We start from the raw sequence: 21,218 nt of genomic DNA on the forward strand, positions 1-21,218 counted from the left end.
ACTTTTTCCTTTGTTTTTTTTTATTTTTGTTTATTATTTTTTTTATATTTTATTTTTGTTTATTTTATCATTCTATTTATTTTGTTTATTTCCCTTTACTTTATCATTTGTTTTTATTTTTTTTTAATGTTGTTTATTTATTTCGTATTTATGCATTTTCCATCTTAAGTTGATTTTGCACAACTTTACAAATCTAACAATTTCATCTTTTTAAGGGTCTTCGTTCAATCGATCAAAGGTAAGTAGTTTGAATTGGGTTTTTAAATTTCAATTTAAATTTTTAATTTTCGCCATTAAAGACAATCGGTAAATTAATTGGTACCGAAAGGGCGGTTCAAGGGTGCTAATCCTTCCTTGACCGTAATCGACTCCCGAACCCGACATATTTTTGGTACAACGCAGATCAGGTAAGATGGTGTCCGACCCACCTAAATTCGTTTTAAAGTGGTCGGTGGCGACTCCAACCCAATTATTTCAAGTCGAAGCCCAAATCCGGGGCCCAACCGAAAGACGGTTACGACAGAAAGAATAGGAAGAGGAGACTATAGGAGAAAAAATTGAAGTGTTCTTAACTAATTTAAAACACATGATTTAAAAAATCTATATAAAAGAATAAAAATGAGCAATTTGACCGATTAGTCAAATGTATTTGCTCAAATCTAAACAATAAAATTAGCCAACTATTTTACAACTAAATAAATTTTATATATTTTCATAAATTTATAATCATAAAATATATATTTATAATTTTATACTAATATAGACAAATCTTTTTCCTTTAATAATATATATGCATAACAACGTGTCAGAATTTTAGTCTACTCAAATTTTATTCAAAAATTTAAATCCTCCACTATATCCGGTCCAAATTGGGTTGAAGAGAATCTTCACTGGACCTAATATTTAAGATTAAAACTTGTACTAGTCTTGACCTAAATATATACATATATAATCTATTTTTATTAGGTAAAATAAAATTTTAATTAAAAATTTTATATAATTGAAAAAAAATTATTATAATTACCCTTAAATATATGTAAGATAATTATAATATTATATCAAATCCATTTTTCATTTTAAACTTACTTTTGACCTAACTATATTTAAAAAAAAATAAACTAATCCAATTCAATCTGAATTTTTTTTTATAAAAAAATACACTCAATCAATTCAGAAACCGTCTAATCCATATTAAATAACCAACCCTAATCATATACGATTAACTCTCCATTATATTTTTTTTGCCTTTAGCTTGGCGTTATTATATAAAAAACCATAAATTAATTTATTAGACCAATACCTCCCAAACAACAGTAGATAGAAAAATACTCCAAATTATCCACAAAAAAATTACCTCAAATTGTCCACGCAGGATTACTTCGCGCTCTACAAAAAGTGAGGCCAAACTTTGTGTTTTACAAAAAAAAATGAGTTTCATGTATTTATTACTATCTTTATCCAATATTATGAGTTTATTTGAAAAAGTTGATTCATTTCACGCCCAATAAAACATGAGGTCCAATAAAAGCGTTTTATAGGATGGGAGGTAATCTTATGTGGTGTAACACCTTAATTTAGGGGCTAAATTTTAGTAATTTTAAAGTATTGGATTTAATTGGTATTTTAAAAGAAATTAAGGATTAAATTATAAAATTTCAAAGTTAGCGGACCATTTTATAAAGTGCAGGAAATTCAGTGACCTAGTCTTGAATTTAATCATTTTTCATATATGTTGAAAAATATATCATTTCCCCGATCAGTTTCTACAGATTTTTCCCATTTTCCTTTTCCCCTCAACCCCCTTTGAACTCTGATCTACTTACCGTCCGGCCTTAGTTCGACGAACCGAAACCACCATCGTGTTCATTGTCGAAATATGAACAAAAACCCTCAAACCTTTTATCGTGTATCGTCGTCATTTTTTGTTAATTTCAATCGGAAGTATCATCGGTTTTAACTCAATTTTTGTTGGTTTTTCGTCGATTCACGTCGATCCACCCATCCATTTTCGACACCACCCACACCATCGTGTTCCTTGCATCGTTCCGAGTCTACCGATGTCCTCCGTGTCTCCGTCGTCGCCGACACGTGGAGGGGTGAGAAAGTCAAAGTTTCCAATATTTCGGAATCGAGCTCTCCACCGTTCAAAATTGTGAACCGAGCTAGGTAAGTGTCTCAAAATGCCATAAAATAATTTTTAGAAATTTTTTCGGGATTTATAGGGGCTTCGAGGACGTCGAACGGCGCATAGGGATTGTTCTGCACCGGTTAACAGGGAAAAAAACTCGGGTGCAAGTTTTGTAAATATTTTTTAAATGGTGCCTAATATGTAATTAATTTCTGTTAGGGTCATATTTGTATAAAATCGTTGAACGTTGACCGTTGTTGACTACCGTTGACCATAACTTTGACCAGCGTTGACCGTCCATTGAACGGCCGTTGACTTTTTCCGGGTATACCTATCCTGACATTTTTCGACGTCCTGAATCCAAATCCGAAGTCCGTATCACCAAATTCGAACCCGGTAAGCTGTGTTTCACTGATTTATTACCCGATTCGATCCGTTTTCGCAATTAAGCTTCGTTTCTAATGTAATTTCTGTTGATATATATCTGAGGAATTATTAGATGTTGATTTTAAGATTGTGGGCATTCAAATGGAATTTTATGGTCGATCAGTATGGAACGGAAATCGATGTAATACATTACTACCTCTTTATGCTTTATAGAACTTGTTGAAAATGGAAAAATGCATGGATGTATATGATTGGACTATTATGCCTGTTTGTCTATGGATGGATTCGAATCGAATATGTTTTAAGCGATAAATTATGAGAATACTTCGATTAGGTAAAATTACAAAAATACCCTTATATTGTAAAAAGACAAGAATTGACCATGGAAGTTGGATAAGAAGTTGTAAAGACATATTAATCTGATGAAACTGCTGATGTGCATAGAAATAATAGTTTTACTTAGGAAATTTGGATAACCAGTTTTTAACCCCAAGAGGGTTTATGCAAGATATTAGAAGTCTGTTAAGGAATCATTTCAAGATCAAAGAATGTTCGGGGAAGCAATTAACCATAGGATCTCTAAATTATAAGTATGTTCGTTAAGAGTTAATACCGAAATTATCTGGTTAAAAAATTACAAAAATGCCATTGAGAAGTAAAAATAGTCTGAGTTGACCCTGAATGAGAAAGTACTTTGAGAATTCGTACTTTAAAAATTCGTACTTAACTCGATAAATTATGGATTTAATTATTAAGAGTATATGTACAGAAAAATTCCAGATAACCTGTAAGTAACTTCTGAGAAGGCAATTGACTTGAAAATCTGCGAGTTAAGAATAAATTTTTGAGGGTGCTCTTTTTTCAAAATTGTTCGAAAGGACTAGAAAAGATTATATGTTTGAATTAAATAATAAGATCAGGAGGAAGAAAAGGATTGAAATACGTTGGATCAGTAAAATGACCAAAATACCCCTATAATGGAAATAACTGAAGAATATCGCCAAGCCCAAGATTAAATGGATATCCTCAAGCTTTGAAATGAATGGAAAAACATTGAGCACCAAAATGACCTTATAGACTAGATTAAGAAAATGTCTTGGATTAATTAAGGAATCCAAATAAACATGGGTGTTGAACTACACTTAAAAGCTAAGGAATTCAGCTTAAGTGAGTTAACCAACGCTAATGATATGTCAGTACCTGAACAACATAGATATCACTTGAATGTGTGTTTGTCTTCTCAAGTTTGGCTCGTTGATAATTTTGGAAGTATTCAGCTCAGCTCAACTCTAGATCGCATTCAATACTAAGAATTTGATATTTGTTCGATAAATCAACCACGAAGACCAAATTGAATTGAACAGAAGTACAATATGTATCTGAAATTCAGAAACGTCTGAATTACTATAGAAAATCCCGAAGTAACTGAAATAGACTTGACTGCTAAATGAACTCGGTAACCTCAAGAAATAAGGATTAAGTAAGAGATTGGAATAAGCCTGAAAACTCGGATGAACTTACTTGATGTATCAGCCCTATGGATTATGAACTACAAATCAAGCATGTCAACATTTCATAATATCGTGGAAGCATGGAAATGAAATAAAGAGCATTGGAATATCTGCTAATTTCCTTAAGATCTATTCAACGATGATTCCGAAGATGATCTATGGATAAGAATTTTTTGTATTAAAAAGTAAATACCCTGGAAGGATAATGAATTGACCAGTCAACAAGCATTAGTTTTGGGAGTTATTTATCTGGAGTTGTTCGAATAAGATATGATCCTGATAAATCATATTTTGAATAACTGATGATTCTGTCAGCTAATAAACTCTTCCAATAGTGATTCTAACTTCCGACATTCTATCGGTAAACTGAAGATCCATGTTTATCTACCTGATAAGAATATCCAGGATCTCTGAATAATATCTGTAAACATTAGTGTGTTCCCTAATTACATAAATATTTTATCTGATTTCCGACTTGAATTATGTTCTGATACATGACCTGAATTCTGTTCTGATTTCTGATCTGGATTATGTTCTGATATCTGATCTGAATTCTGTTTTGATTTCTGATATCTCCGTTATTTGACCAAAAAATATTTTATTTAGGGGTATTATTGGAGAAAGTATTTCTGCAGGTTCCTCGGCTTTGTGCTCAGGGCCTTACAGGTTGTGTGGGTTGTGTGTATGGTTCCGGGGAACCTACACAAAAAGATTCTGAAATGATGGGGGTATATATATATATATATATATGTTTTGAAAAAATATATGTATCTTTTTACTGGTTTTACGGGAACACACTAGATAACCTATTTTGATCTCCTGAACTCATACATCCGAAATATTTCTCTGAACTGAAAGCTCATTGTCCGTTACCACCTGAAATATCAGTAGGATCTCAGCTCAGCCTAAAATTCTATAGATATCTAAACCAATAAGGAAATATATATTTTATCTGTATATGCATGTTATTCAGCATCATCTGGTAGTTTTGTATTACTAAGCTTTCCGAAGCTCACTCTATTAATCACCATTGCATGTTAAAAGGATTGAACCAGTGCATCTATCGACATCAGTAAAGGAATTCTTCCGGCGTTGTTTGCAGAGTATGATACATGTGATTAGGGGGCATGTAATTGTATTTTGTTTTATATACGAGTCTGAAAATCTGTTTTATTTCGAATACTGATAACTTTTATTTTGTACTCATAAATGATTTTATGAGTTTACATGTTTTAAGAAAAGTTTTAAATTTTCCGCTATTTTTACGATGGGTCGCTCCGGTGGCCCTAATATGATACCCTGGATCGGATCGAGCTATCCGCATCGGTCTTATGAGGTTACATTTAGTGGTATCAGAGCCAGGTTGAGTCAAATTTTTTAAGATAGACCGGCTGGTCGAATTTCAAAAAGATGTCTAACCAGTACATGCCCCTAGACTACAATCGTACCTCTCTGAGCTGTAACTCTAAGATTGAGTCCCTATCTGTAACGACCAAACCTAAGTTTTTATCCGTTAAAGCTCCACATTTGCATGAAGGAATACCAATAACGTTTAGTTGAATTCTGTAAAGTACCTAACGAGCCATGTTAAAGTTACGAATCTGAGAAATTTCAATCCAACTCCAGAAATGAAATTTGGATATGTTACTACACTATGAGCCTATTCTCGAAACCAAGACTGAATTGATTCTTCAAGGAATTTTTTTGGATTCTTTTATTGGAATGAGGAAAAGTTCAGATAAGAATGTATGCTCAAATGGTTAAGGATTAGTGGAGGATCCGTACTTCTGTAAAAGCTACTCGAAGATATGGAAGAATTGATGGAATTTTCATTTCTGTAATTATATGACATGAATGAATTTCGATGACGAAATTCTTTTAAAGATGGAAGAATTGTAACACCCTAATTTAGGGGATAAATTTTAGTAATTTTAAAGTATTTAATTTAATTGGTATTTTGGAAGAAATTGAGGATTAAATTGTAAAATTTCAAACTTGGCAGACTGTTTTATAAAGTGTAGGATATTCAGTGACCTAGTCCTGAATTTAACCATTTTTTATATATGTTGAAAAATATATCATTTCCCTGATCAGTTTCTGTAGATTTTCCCATTTTCCTCTTCCCCTCAATCCCCTTTGAACTCCGATCTACTCATCGTCCGGCCTTCGTTCGACGAACCAAAACCACAATTGTGTTTGTTGTCGAAAGATGAACAAAAACCCTCAAACCTTTCGTCGTGTATCGTCGTTGTTTGTCGTTAATTTCAGTCGGAAGTATCATCGGTTTTAACTCAATTTTTGATGGTTTTTCGTCGATTCACGTCGATCCGGCCATCCGTTTTCGACACCACCCACACCATCATGTTCTTTGCATCGTTCCGAGTCCACCGATGTTCTCCATGTCTCCGTCGTCGCCAGCACGTGGAGGGGTGAGAATGTCAAAGCTTCCAACGTTTCGGAATCGAGCTCTCCACCGTTCAAAATTGTGAACCGAGATTGGTAAGTGTCTTAAAATGCCATAAAATAATATTTAGAAATTTTTCCAGGATTTATATGTGCTCCGAGGACGCGGCACGGCGCGTGGGGATTGTTTTGCACCGGTTAACAAAAAAAACTCGTCTACTAGTTTTGTAAATATTTTTAAAATGTTACCTAATATGTAATTAATTTCTATTAGGGTGATATTTGTGTAAAACTGGTGACCGTTAACCGTCTTTGACCATCGTTGACTATAACTTTGACCGACGTTGACCGGCCATTAAACGACCGTTGGCTTTTTTTGTGTATACCTATCTTGACATTTTTCGACGTCTTAAATCCAAATCCGAAGTCCGTTTCGCCAAATTCGAACCCGATAAGTTGTTTTTCACTGATTTATTACTCGATTCGATCTATTTTTTGCAATTAAGCTCCGTTTCTGATGTAATTTCTGTTGATATGTATATGAGGAATTATTGGAAGTTGATTTTAATATTGGGGCATTCGAATGAAATTTTTATGGTCGATCAGTATGGCACAAAAATCGAGGTAATACATTACTACCTCTTTATGCTTTATAGAACATGTTAAAAGTGGAAAAATGCATGGATGTATATGATTGGACTATTATACTTGTTTGTTTATGGATGGATTCGAATCGAATATGTTTTAAGCGATAAATTAGAGAATACTTCGATTAGGTAAAATTACGAAAATACCCTTATGTTGTAAAAAGACAATAATTAACCATGGAAGTTGGATAAGAAATTGTAAAGACATATTGATCTGATGAAACTACTGATGTGCATAGAAATACTAGTTTTTTTTAGGAAATTTGGATAACCAGATTTTAACCCCAAGAGGGTTTATGCAAGATATTAGAAGTCTGTTAAGGAATCATTTCAAGATCAGAGTATGTTCGGGGAAGCAATTAACCATAGGATCTCTAAATTATAAGTATGTTCGTTAAGAATTAATACCGAAATTATCTGGTTAAAAAATTACAAAAATGCCATTGAGAAGTAAAAATAGTCTGAGTTGACCCTGAATGAGAAAGTACTTTGAGAATTCGTACTTAACTCGATAAATTATGGATTTAATTATTAAGAGTATATGTACAGAAAAATTTCAGGTAACCTGTAAGTAACTTCTGAGAAGGCAATTGACTTGAAAATCTGCGAGTTAAGAATAAATTTTCGAGGGTTCTCTTTTGTCAAAATTGTTCGAAAGGACTAGAAAAGATTATACGTTTGAATTAAATAATAAGATCAGGAGGAAGGAAAGGATTGAAATACGTTGGATCAGTAAAATGACCAAAATACCCTTATAATGTGAATAACTGAAGAATATCACGAAGCCCATGAATAAATGGATATCCTCAAGCTTTAAAATGAATGGAAAAACATTGAGCACCAAAATGACCTTATGGAATATATTAAGAAAATGTCTTGGATTAATTAAGGAATCCAAATAAACATGGGTGTTGAGCTACCCTTAAAAGTTATGGAATTCAACTTAAGTGAGTTGACTAACGCTAATGATATGTCAGTACCTGAACAACATAGATATCACTGGAATGTGTGTTCGTCTTCTTAAGTTTGGCTTGATGATAATTTTGGAAGTATTTAGCTCAGCTCAACTCTAGATCGCACTCAGTACTAAGAATTGGATATTTGTTCGATAAATCAACCACGAAGACCAAATTGAATTGAACAGAAGTACAATATGTATATGAAATTCAAAAACGTCTGAATTACTCTTTAAAATCCCGAAGTAACTGAAATAGACTTGACTTCTAAATGAACTAGGTAACCTCAAGGAATGAGGATTAAGTAAGAGATTGGAATAAGCCTGAAAACTCGGATGAACTTACTTGATGTATCATCCCTATGGATTATGAACTACAAATCAATCATGTCAACATTTCATAATATCGTGGAAGCATGAAAAAACAATAAAGAGCATTGGAATATCTATTAATTTCCTTAACATCTATTCAACGATGATTCCGAAGATGATTTATGGATAAGAATTTTTGGTATTAAAAAGTAAATACCCTGGAAAGATAATGAATTGACAAGTCAACAAGCATTAGTTTTGGGAGTTATTCATCTAGAGTTGTTCGATTAACCAATTAAATCGACAAAGATTGTAAAGGATTCTGAATACCCTTATGATTACGTTAAGCTTCCGAAAAATGTTCGAAAAAGATAAGATCCTGATAAATCATATTTTGAATAACTGATGATTCCGTCAGCTAATAAACTCTTCCAACAGTGATTATAACTTCCGACATTCTATCGGTAAACTGAAGATCCATGTTTCTCTGCCTGATAAGAATATCCAGTATCTCTGAATAATATCTATAAACATTAGTGTGTTCCCTAATTACATAAATATTTTATTTGATTTCCGACTTGAATTATGTTCTGATACATGACCTGAATTCTGTTCCGATTTATGATCTAGATTATGTTCTAATATCTGATCTGAATTCTGTTTTGATTTCTGATATCTCCGTTTACTGACAAAAAATGTTTTATTTGAGGGTATTGTTGGAGGAATTATTTCTGTAGGTTCCTCGACTTTGTGCTCAGGGCCTTACAGGTTATGTAGGTTAGGTGTATGGTTTCAGGGAACCTACACAAACAGATTCTGAAAGGATGGGGGTATATATATATATATGTTTTAAAAAAATTTGTATCTTTTTACTGGTTTTACGGGAACACACTAAATAACATATTCTGATCTCCTGAACTTAGACATCTGAAATATTTCTCTGAACTGAAAGCTCATTGTCCGTTACCACCTGAAATATCAGTAGGATCTCAGCTCAGCCTACAAATCTGTAGATATTTGAACCAATAAGGAAATATATGTTTATTTGTATTTGCATGTTATTCAGCATCATCTGATAGTTCTGTATTATTGAGCTTTCCGAAGCTCACTCTGTTACTCACCATTGCAGGTTAAAAGGATTGAACCAGTGCATTTATCGAAATCAGTAAAGAAATTATTCTGGCGTTGTTTGCAGAGTATGTTACATGTGATTAGGGGGCATGTAATTGTATTTTATTTTATATACGAGTCTGAAAATCTGTTTTATTTCAAATACTGATAACTTTTATTTTGTACTCATAAATGATTTTATGAGTTTACAATTTTTAAGAAAAGTTTTAAATTTTCCGCTATTTTTACGATGGGTCGCTCCGGTGGCCTTAATGTGACACCCTGGATCGGATAGGGCTATCCGTATCAGTGTGAGGGGTTTACATTTAGTGGTATCAGAGCCAGGTTTAGTCAAATATTTTAAGATAGACTGGTCGGTCGAATTTTAAAAAGATGTTTGATCAGTACATGCCCCTAGACTACAATCGTACCTCTCTGAGCTGGAACTCTAAGATTGAGTCCCTATCTGTAACGACCAAACCTAAGTTTTTATCCGTTAAGGCTCCACCTTTGCATGAAGAAATACCAATAACGTTTATCTGACTTCTGTAAAGTACCTTACGAGTCATGTTAAAGTTACGAATCTAAGAAATTCCGATCCAACTCCAGAAATGAAATTAGGATATGTTACTGCACTATAAGCCTATTCTCATAACCAAGACTGAATTGATTCTTCAAGGAATTTAAGTTCAGATTCTTTTATTGGAATGAGGAAAAGTTCAGATAAGAATGTATGCTCAAATGGTTATGGATTAGTGGAGGATTCGTACTTCTGTAAAAGCTACTTGAAGATATGGAAGAATTGATGGAATTTTCATTTCTGCAATTATGTGACATGAATGAATTTCGAGGACGAAATTCTTTTAAAGAGGGGAGAATTGTAACACCCAAATTTAGAGGCTAAATTTTAGTAATTTTAAAGTATTGGATTTAATTGGTATTTTGAAAGAAATTAAGGATTAAATTGTAAAATTTCAAAGTTGGCAGACCGTTTTATAAAGTGCAGGAAATTCAGTGACCTAGTCCTGAATTTAACCATTTTTCATATATGTTGAAAATGTATATCATTTCCCCGATTAGTTTCTGCAGATTTTTTCCATTTTCCTCTTCCCTTTTGAACTCCGATCTACTCACCGTCCGGCCTTCGTTTGACGAATCGAAACCACCATCGTGTTCGTTATCGAAAGATGAACAAAACCCTCAAACCTTTCATCGTTTGTCGTCGTCGTTTGTCGTTAATTTCAGTCGGAAGTATTGTCAGTTTTAACTCAATTTTTGTTGGTTTTCCGTTGATTCACGTCGATACGCCCATCCGTTTTCGACAGCACCCACACCATCGTGTTCATTGCATCGTTCCGAGTTCACTGGTATCCTCCGTGTCTCCGTCGTCGCCGACACGTGGAGGGGTGAGAAAGTCAAAGTTTCCAACGTTTCGGAATCGAGCACTCCACTGTTCAAAATTGTGAACCGAGCTTGGTAAGTGTTTCAAAATGCCATAAAATAATTTTTAAAAAAATTTTCGGGATTTATAGGGGCTCCGAGGACGCTACACGACGCGCGGTGATTGTTCTGCACCGGTTAACAAGGAAAAAAACTCAGGTGCTAGTTTTGTAAATATTTTTTAAATAGTGCCTAATATGTAATTAATTTCTGTTAGGGTCATATTTGTATAAAACCGTTGACCGTCGTTGACTACCTTTGACCATAACTTTGACCGGCGTTGATCTGCCATTAAACGGCCGTTGACTTTTTCCATGTATACTTATCCTGAAGTTTTTTGATGTCCTGAATCCAAATATTAAGTTCGTATCGCCAATTCGAACCCGGTAACCTGTGTTTCACTGATTTATTACCCGATTCGATTCGTTTTCGCAATTAAGCTCTGTTTCTGATGTAATTTCTGTTGATATGTATATGAGGAATTATTGGAAGTTGATTTTAAAATTGGGACATTCGAATGAAATTTTTATGGTCGATCAGTATGGTACGGAAATCGAGATAATACATTACTACATCTTTATGCTTTATAGAACATGTTGAAAATTGAAAAATGCATTGATGTATATGATTGGACTATTATACATGTTTGTTTATGGATGGATTCAAATCGAATATGTTTTAAGCGATAAATTAGAGAATACTTCGATTACGTAAAATTACGAAAATACCCTTATGTTGTAAAAAGACAAGAATTGACCATGGAAGTTGGATAAGAAGTTGTAAAGACATATTGATCTGATGAAACTACTGACGTGCATAGAAATACTAGTTTTGCTTAGGAAATTTGGATAACCGGTTTTTAACCCCAAGAGGGTTTATGGAAGATATTAGAAGTCGGTTAAGGAATCATTTCAAGATCAGAGAATGTTCGGAGAAGTAATTAACCATATGATCTCTAAATTATAAGTATGTTCGTTAAAAGTTAATACCGAAATTATCTGGTTAAAAAATTACGAAAATGCCATTGAGAGGTAAAAATAGTCCGAGTTGACCCTGAATGAGAAAATACTTTGAGAATTCGTACATAACTCGATAAATTATGGATTTAATTATTAAGAATCTGTCTTTGTACAAAAAAGTTCCAGATAACCTGTAAGTAACTTGTGAAAAGGCAATTGACTTGAAAATTTGCGCGTTAAGAATAAATTTTCGAGAGTGCTCTTTTGTCAAAATTGTTCGAAATGACTAGAAAAGATGATACGTTTGAATTAAGTAATAAGATTAAGATGAAGGAAATGATTGAAATACGTTGGATCAGAAAAATGACCAAAATACCCCTATAATGGAAATAACTGAAGAATATCACCAAGCCCAAGAATAAATGGATATCCTCAAGCTTTGAAATAAATAGAAAAACATTGAGCACCAAAATAATCAAAATGACCTTATGGACTAGATTAAGAAAATGTCTTGGATTAATTAAGGAATCCAAAAAAACATGGGTGTTGAACTACCCTTAAAACTTATTGAATTCAGCTTAAGTGAGTTGACCAACGCTAATGATATGTTGGTACCTGAACAACATAGATATCACTTGAATGTGTGTTCGTCTTCTCAGCTCAGCTCAACTCTAGATCGCACTCAGTACTAAGAATTGGATATTTGTTCGATAAATCAACCACGAAGACCAAATTGAATTGAACAGAAGTACAATATGTATATGAAATTCAGAAACGTCTGAATTACTTTGGAAAATCAAGAAGTAACAGAAATAGACTTGACTGCTAAATGAACTAGGTAACCTCAAGGAATGAGAATTAAGTAAGAGATTGGAATAAGCCTGAAAACTCGGATAAACTTACTTGATGTATCATCCCTGTGGAATATGAACTACAAATCAATCATGTCAACATTTCATAATATCGTGGAAGCATGAAAAAACAATAAAGAGCATTGGAATATCTATTAATTTCCTTAACATCTATTCAACGATGATTCCGAAGATGATTTATGGATAAGAATTTTTGGTATTAAAAAGTAAATACCCTGGAAAGATAATGAATTGACAAGTCAACAAGCATTAGTTTTGGGAGTTATTCATCTAGAGTTGTTCGATAATCCAATTAAATCGACAAAGATTGTAAATGATTCTGAATACCCTTATGATTACGTTAAGCTTCCGAAAAATGTTCGAAAAAGATAAGATCCTGATAAATCATATTTTGAATAACTGATGATTCCGTCAGCTAATAAACTCTTCCAACAGTGATTATAACTTCCGACATTCTATCGGTAAACTGAAGATCCATGTTTCTCTGCCTGATAAGAATATTCAGTATCTCTGAATAATATCTGTAAACATTAGTGTGTTCCCTAATTACATAAATATTTTATTTGATTTCCTACTTGAATTATGTTCTGATACATGACCTGAATTCTGTTCCGATTTCTGATCTAGATTATGTTCTAATATCTTATCTGAATTCTGTTTTGATTTCTGATATCTCCGTTTACTGACGAAAAAATGTTTTATTTAAGGGTATTGTTGGAGGAAGTATTTCTGTAGGTTCCTCGACTTTGTGCTCAGGGCCTTACAGGTTATGTAGGTTAGGTGTATGGTTTCGGGGAACCTACACAAACAGATTCTGAAAGGATGGGGGTATATATATATATATATATATATATATATATATATATATATGTGTGTGTGTGTTTTAAAAAAAATTGTATCTTTTTACTGGTTTTACGGGAACACACTAAATAACCTATTCTGATCTCCTGAACTTAGACATCCGAAATATTTCTCTGAACTGAAAGCTCATTGTCCGTTACCACCTGAAATATCAGTAGGATCTCAGCTCAGCCTACAAATCTGTAGATATTTGAACCAATAAGGAAATATATGTTTATTTGTATTTGCATGTTATTCAGCATCATCTGATAGTTCTGTATTATTGAGCTTTCCGAAGCTCACTCTGTTACTCACCATTGTAGGTTAAAAGGATTGAACCAGTGCATTTATCGAAATTAGTATAGAAATTATTCTGGCGTTGTTTGCAGAGTATGTTACATGTGATTAGGGGGCATGTAATTGTATTTTATTTTATATACGAGTCTGAAAATCTGTTTTATTTCGAATATTGATAACTTTTATTTTGTACTCATAAATGATTTTATGAGTTTACAATTTTTAAGAAAAGTTTTAAATTTTCCGCTATTTTTACGATGGGTCGCTCCGGTGGCCCTAATGTGACACCCTGGATCGGATAGGGCTATCCGTATCAGTGTGAGGGGTTTACATTTAGTGGTATCAGAGCCAAGTTTAGTCAAATATTTTAAGATAGACTGGTCGGTCGAATTTTAAAAAGATGTTTGATCAGTACATGCCCCTAGACTACAATCGTACCTCTCTGAGCTGGAACTCTAAGATTGAGTCCCTATCTGTAACGACCAAACCTAAGTTTTTATCCGTTAAGGCTCCACCTTTGCATTAAGGAATACCAATAACGTTTATCTGACTTCTGTAAAGTACCTCACGAGTCATGTTAAAGTAACGAATCTAAGAAATTCCGATCCAACTCCAGAAATGAAATTAGGATATGTTACTGCACTATAAGCCTATTCTCATAACCAAGACTGAATTGATTATTCAAGGAATTTAAGTTCAGATTCTTTTATTGGAATGAGGAAAAGTTCAGATAAGAATGTATGCTCAAATGGTTATGGATTAGTGGAGGATTCGTACTTCTGTAAAAGCTACTTGAAGATATGGAAGAATTGATGGAATTTTCATTTCTGCAATTATGTGACATGAATGAATTTCGAGGACGAAATTCTTTTAAAGAGGGGAGAATTGTAACACCCAAATTTAGAGGCTAAATTTTAGTAATTTTAAAGTATTGGATTTAATTGGTATTTTGAAAGAAATTAAGGATTAAATTGTAAAATTTCAAAGTTGGCAGACCGTTTTATAAAGTGCAGGAAATTCAGTGACCTAGTCCTGAATTTAACCATTTTTCATATATGTTGAAAATGTATATCATTTCCCCGATCAGTTTCTGCAGATTTTTTCCATTTTCCTCTTCTCCTTTGAACTCCGATCTACTCACCGTCCGGCCTTCGTTCGACGAATCGAAACCACCATCGTCTTCGTTATCGAAAGATGAACAAAAACCCTCAAACCTTTCGTCATGTTTCGTCGTCGTTTGTCGTTAATTTCAGTCAGAAGTATTGTCAGTTTTAACTCAATTTTTGTTGGTTTTCCGTCGATTCACGTCGATACTCCCATCCGTTTTCGACACCACCCACACCATCGTGTTCCTTGCATCGTTCCGAGTCCACTGGTGTCCTCCGTGTCTCCGTCGTCGTCGACACGTGGAGGGGTGAGAAAGTTAAAGTTTCCAACGTTTCAGAATCGAGCTCTCCACTGTTCAAAATTGTGAACCGAGCTTGGTAAGCGTCTCAAAATGCCATAAAATAATTTTTAGAAATTTTTTCGGGATTTATAGGGGCTCCGAGGACGCTGCACGGCACGCGGGGATTGTTCTGCACCGGTTAACAAGGAAAAAAACTCAGGTGCTAGTTTTGTAAATATTTTTTTAAATAGTGCCTAATATGTAATTAATTTCTGTTAGGGTCATATTTGTATAAAACCGTTGACCGTCGTTGACTACCTTTGACCATAACTTTGACCGGCGTTGATCGGCCATTAAACGGCCGTTGACTTTTTCCAGGTATACTTATCCTGATGTTTTTTGATGTCCTGAATCCAAATATTAAGTTCGTATCGCCAATTCGAACCCGGTAACCTGTGTTTCACTGATTTATTACCCGATTCGATCCGTTTTCGCAATTAAGCTCTGTTTCTGATGTAATTTCTGTTGATATGTATCTGAGGAATTATTGGAAGTTGATTTTAATATTGGGACATTCGAATGATTTTTTTATGGTCGATCAGTATGGCACGGAAATCGAGATAATACATTACTACATCTTTATGCTTTATAGAACATGTTGAAAATTGAAAAATGCATTGATGTATATGATTGGACTATTATACATGTTTGTTTATGGATGGATTCAAATTGAATATGTTTTAAGCGATAAATTAGAGAATACTTCGATTAGGTAAAATTACGAAAATACCCTTATGTTGTAAAAAGATAAGAATTGACCATGGAAGTTGGATAAGAAGTTGTAAAGACATATTGATCTGATGAAACTACTGACGTGCATAGAAATACTAGTTTTGCTTAGGAAATTTGGATAACCGGTTTTTAACCCCAATAGGGTTTATGCAAGATATTAGAAGTCTGTTAATGAATCATTTCAAGATCAGAGAATGTTCGGGGAAGTAATTAACCATATGATCTCTAAATTATAAGTATGTTCGTTAAAAGTTAATACCGAAATTATCTGGTTAAAAAATTACGAAAATGCCATTGAGAGGTAAAAATAGTCCGAGTTGACCCTGAATGAGAAAGTACTTTGAGAATTCGTACGTAACTCGATAAATTATGGATTTAATTATTAAGAATCTGTCTTTGTACAGAAAAGTTCCAGATAACCTGTAAGTAACTTGTGAAAAGGCAATTGACTTGAAAATGTGCGCGTTAAGAATAAATTTTCGAGAGTGCTCTTTTGTCAAAATTGTTCGAAATGACTAGAAAAGATGATACGTTTGAATTAAGTAATAAGATCAAGATGAAAGAAAGGATTGAAATACGTTGGATCAGAAAAATGACCAAAATACCCCTATAATGGAAATAACTGAAGAATATCACCAAGCCCAAGAATAAATGGATATCCTCAAGCTTTGAAATAAATGGAAAAACATTGAGCACCAAAATAATCAAAATGACCTTATGGACTAGATTAAGAAAATGTCTTGGATTAATTAAGGAATCCAAAAAAACATGGGTGTTGAACTACCCTTAAAACTTATTGAATTCAGATTAAGTGAGTTGACCAACGCTAATGATATGTCAGTACCTGAACAATATAGATATCACTTGAATGTGTGTTCGTCTTCTCAGTTCAGCTCAACTCTAGATCGCACCCAGTACTAAGAATTGGATATTTGTTCGATAAATCAACCACGAAGACCAAATTGAATTGAACAGAAGTACAATATGTATATGAAATTCAGAAACGTCTGAATTACTTTGGAAAATCCCGAAGTAACAGAAATAGACTTGACTGCTAAATGAACTAGGTAACCTCAAGGAATGAGAATTAAGTAAGAGATTGGAATAAGCCTGAAAACTCGGATAAACTTACTTGATGTATCATCCCTATGGATTATGAACTACAAATCAAGCATGTCAACATTTCATAATATCGTGGAAACGTGAAAATAAAATAAAGAGCATTGAAATATCTGTTAATTTCCTTAAGATCTATTCAGCGATGATTCCGAAGATAATCTATGGATAAGAATTTTTTGTATTAAAAAGTAAATATCCTGGAAGAATAATGAATTGACCAGTCAACAAGCATTAGTTTTGGGAGTTATTCATCTGGAGTTGTTCGATAATCCAATTAAATCGACAAAGATTGTAAAGGATTATGAATACCCTTATGATTACGTTAAGCTTCCGAAAAATGTCTGAATAAGATATGATCCTGATAAATCATATTTTGAATAACTGATTATTCCGTCAGCTAATAAACTCTTCCAACAATGATTCTAACTTCCGACATTCTATCGGTAAACTGAAGATACATGTTTCTCTGCCTGATAAGAATATCTAGTATCTCTTAATAATATCTGTAAACATTAGTGTGTTACCTAATTACATAAATTTTTTATCTGATTTTCGACTTGAATTCTGTTCTGGATTCTGTTATGATATCTGATCTGAATTCTGTTTTGATTTCTGATATCTCTGTTTACTGACGGAAAAATGTTTTATTTGGGGGGTATTGTTGGAGGAAGTATTTCTGCAGGTTCCTCGGCTTTGTGCTCAGGGCCTTACAAGTTGTGTGAGTTGGGTGTATGGTTCCGGGGAACCTACACAAACATATTCTGAAATGATGGAGGTATATATATATATGTTTTAAAAAATATATGTATCTTTTTACTAGTTTTACGGGAACACACTAAATAACTTATTCTGATCTCCTGAACTCAGACATCCGAAATATTTCTCTGAACTGAAAGCTCATTGTCCGTTTCCACCTGAATTATCAGTAGGATCTCAGCTCAACCTAAAAATCTGTAGATATCTGAACCAATTATATGTTTATTTGTATCTGCATGTTCTTCAGCATCATCTGATAGTTTTGTATTACTGAGCTTTCCGAAGCTCACTCTATTACTCACCATTGCAGGTTAAAAGACTGAACCAGTGCATCTATCGACATTAGTAAATGAATTCTTCCGGCGTTGTTTACAGAGTATAATACATGTGATTAGGGGGCATGTAATTGTATTTTGTTTTATATACGAGTCTGAAAATCTGTTTTATTTCGAATACTGATAACTTTTATTTTGTACTCATAAATGATTTAATGAGTTTACAAGTTTTAAGAAAAATTTTAAATTTTCCGCTATTTTTACAGTGGGTCGCTCCGATGGCCCTATTGTGACACCCTGGATCGGATCGGATTATCCGTATCGGTCTAAGGGGTTACACGTGAAAAGTTTGAGGTATATTTTTCTAGCCAATACTGTTCGAGAAGTATTAATCCAATAAATATATTTTTTTGGTTTTTTTCCCATATAATAACCACCTTCAGCTTTTTAGCAAATATTCTTCCTCATCTATAGTCTTATTTCCTCGAGGTCAGTCAATTCACCTCAATGTCAAGCTTTAAATTAAGTTGGTGTTGACTATAACATTAGCATTTTTTTATTATCTTTGAATAAAGACTTATTTGGCAAAAATAAAAATGTTAAAACTTATTTGCATGCAATAAAATATAGATCAAACTTAAGAAAATTTAGAAAGAAAAAAAAAACAAAGCCGAGGCCAATTTTGTATTTTAAAGACCCAAAAATGATTCAACAAAATCATAAACAAGACAGAAAGAACATGTACTCTTCCGCATATGAAGAAAAATTAACCCATTTTGTATGATATGAAGCAAGAGATATAATCTCAACAGCTACTAAATCAAAATCAGATAACAAATACAGTCTATCAGGCACGCCAGAAAATTTATGGAGAACTACCGAAGGAACCGAAAATCGAAAAACATGAAAGAATTCGAGTTGACATAACGGAGTACCTTGCCAACAGAAACCAACATACTTTCACAATCTCAATCAAGCCCTCATGATAAAGAAAGCGAGGAAGTTAAATACGCCTCTTCTTCGGAAGCCGGCATCCATTATGTGGATGACGTGTGACATCCTCGATGAAGACAATAGGATTCTTAAATCCCTCACGAAAGCTAAGAATTGCTTGTTTTTTCCTCTTAAAATGGGTAAAACCTTTCACTCTTACCACAACCGACTTTATCCCCATTCTCCTTGCCTTCCGTCCTGCATATTCCGCCACTGCTTCGGCAGCATACTTGGACACTTTCGAGGCTCCTAAAAGTCCAGGAACTCCAGCCGAGGCTCCACATTTTTTATTCCCATTGGAATCTGTCACAGTGACAAACGTATTGTTGCGCATCAGCTTTATGTGCGCAAAATGTTCATTCTGCACGACATTGTCTGACAGAAATTGTGAACCCCTATAGTTTGCCATTGTATCTCCAGTTATTGCTTCCCTCACAAAATCCATGGACCTAGGATTCCTGCCCGACCTGAAGTCTGTCTGACCTAAAGGACGAGTACTATTCCGGAAAGCCGAAGCATACCTCACAGAGATATTCTCCTTCTCTGTTTGTTGACCAAAACTCCTCTCCAGATTTCCATAATTCCCAGGAAATTGTGAACCCCTATAGTTTGCCATTGTATCTCCATTTATTGCTTCCCTCACAGAATCCATGGGCCTGAGATTCCCGCCCGACCTGAAGTCTTTCTGACCTAAAGGACGAATATTATTCCGGAAATCCGAAGTATACGTAGCAGAGATATTCTCCTTCTCTGTTTGTTGACCAAAACTCTTCTCCGGATTTCCTTCATTCCCAGGAAATGCACCAGCACTGTAACTCTTTAAACAACCTATAAAATAAAATCTGTTATACAAATTGGAAGATTATTACATAATATTTTCAGCTATGAAGCCTTTCACTGATTGCAAACCAAGTACGTATACAGTACTTTATCCTAATTTCACAATCAATGTACAGATCACATTCACAGACCATTTCATCCCAAGTTTACTCAAAGTTGCTTAACTTATTCTAATAGTTATATCAGTCTCTTTTCACTCGTCAAACGATTCTAAAAAGGTATAAAACTAAAAAGAGCATTACACGAACCAATCCTGCCTCCCGCTCTCTATATATATATAACAGTGACACTATGTTTAGTTGAAACAAGAAATTATATTCCTTTGAATTAATTTCAACCCATGCGAAAATTCAACTCCATTTCCAAAACTATATTTAGATTCATTAAAGTGATACAGTAACTATGTTAATAAAAATACATATTTGTAGAATATTTAGATTCACTAAAGTGATACAGTAACTATGTAAATAAAAATACATATTTTTAGATTATGCCCAACAACTGTTTGCAGAAATTACTCAATGAGAATTCCAAAGTTTGCAGAGATTAGTTTCTAACATCCATTGAATTATATTACTACCCATATGGAATAAGAAAGGCAGAACTTAAACATTCAAATTGTTGCAGAATTTCCCACCAAAGTCAGCCAGAACTCTATCTTGTTAAGCCAAAGAAAGAGTCGTTTTCTTTCCAATTGCTGCAGAACTTAAACATTCAAATTGTTGCAGAATCTCCCACCTCGTGTATCAAAAACGTGATTGAAAGAAAGCGAGTAACTTACCAAGAAAACCATAGCGGTTGGATGAAGATTGAGAGACCCAGTTGAAGCTGCTAAAGCGTTGAATCAAAGCTGAAGAAGAGAAAAGGCGAGCTTGTCGAATTGAAGAGAAAAGGCGCATTTTTCTTCGATGGGTTTTTACTTGGGTTTCACACTGTGTTCGGTGAAGATTGGTCCGTAGAATAAGAATGAAAAAAAATAAAATAAAGGGTAAACTACCATTTAGTATATCAATTATAACTTTTATTCTGGTTTGGTCAATCAATTATTTTATTTATCAAAATCATTCTTAATGCTTAATTTTTGTTTCAATCTGGTCACCCATTATTAAAAAATTAACTGTGATATTAACATGTCACCATAAGATAATGTCATATCATGTAAAAAAAAAAGAATGTCAGCAATTTTATTAATTTT

At 33.7% G+C, this 21,218-nt stretch overlaps 1 protein-coding gene across 1 annotated transcript; it reads right to left on the reverse strand.

The window, feature by feature from the left end:
* Positions 1 to 19,139: 19,139 nt before the first annotated feature.
* LOC120115343 (probable ribosomal protein S11, mitochondrial) lies at positions 19,140 to 20,967 on the reverse strand. Its single transcript, XM_039136070.1, has 2 exons — positions 20,805 to 20,967; positions 19,140 to 20,011 (listed from the first exon to the last, which is right to left on the reverse strand). Exons 1-2 carry the CDS (start codon positions 20,920 to 20,922, stop codon positions 19,194 to 19,196), a joined length of 936 nt encoding a protein of 311 aa, XP_038992001.1. The 5' UTR covers positions 20,923 to 20,967; the 3' UTR covers positions 19,140 to 19,193.
* Positions 20,968 to 21,218: the final 251 nt, after the last annotated feature.

The sequence above is a fragment of the Hibiscus syriacus genome, unplaced genomic scaffold (assembly GCF_006381635.1).
Source record: "Hibiscus syriacus cultivar Baekdansim isolate YM2019G1 unplaced genomic scaffold, ASM638163v2 tig00110263_pilon, whole genome shotgun sequence".
Classification (NCBI taxonomy): domain Eukaryota; kingdom Viridiplantae; phylum Streptophyta; class Magnoliopsida; order Malvales; family Malvaceae; genus Hibiscus; species Hibiscus syriacus.

What these genes read in the sequence shown, in the direction of transcription:
- LOC120115343 (XM_039136070.1), bottom strand. Translation starts at nt 20,922, where the DNA reads ATGCGCCTTTTCTCTTCAATTCGACAAGCTCGCCTTTTCTCTTCTTCA. An exon ending in CAACCGCTATGGTTTTCTTG is followed by an intron (nt 20,012 to 20,804) that starts GTAAGTTACTCG and finishes TTTATTTTATAG; the next exon opens with GTTGTTTAAAGAGTTACAGT.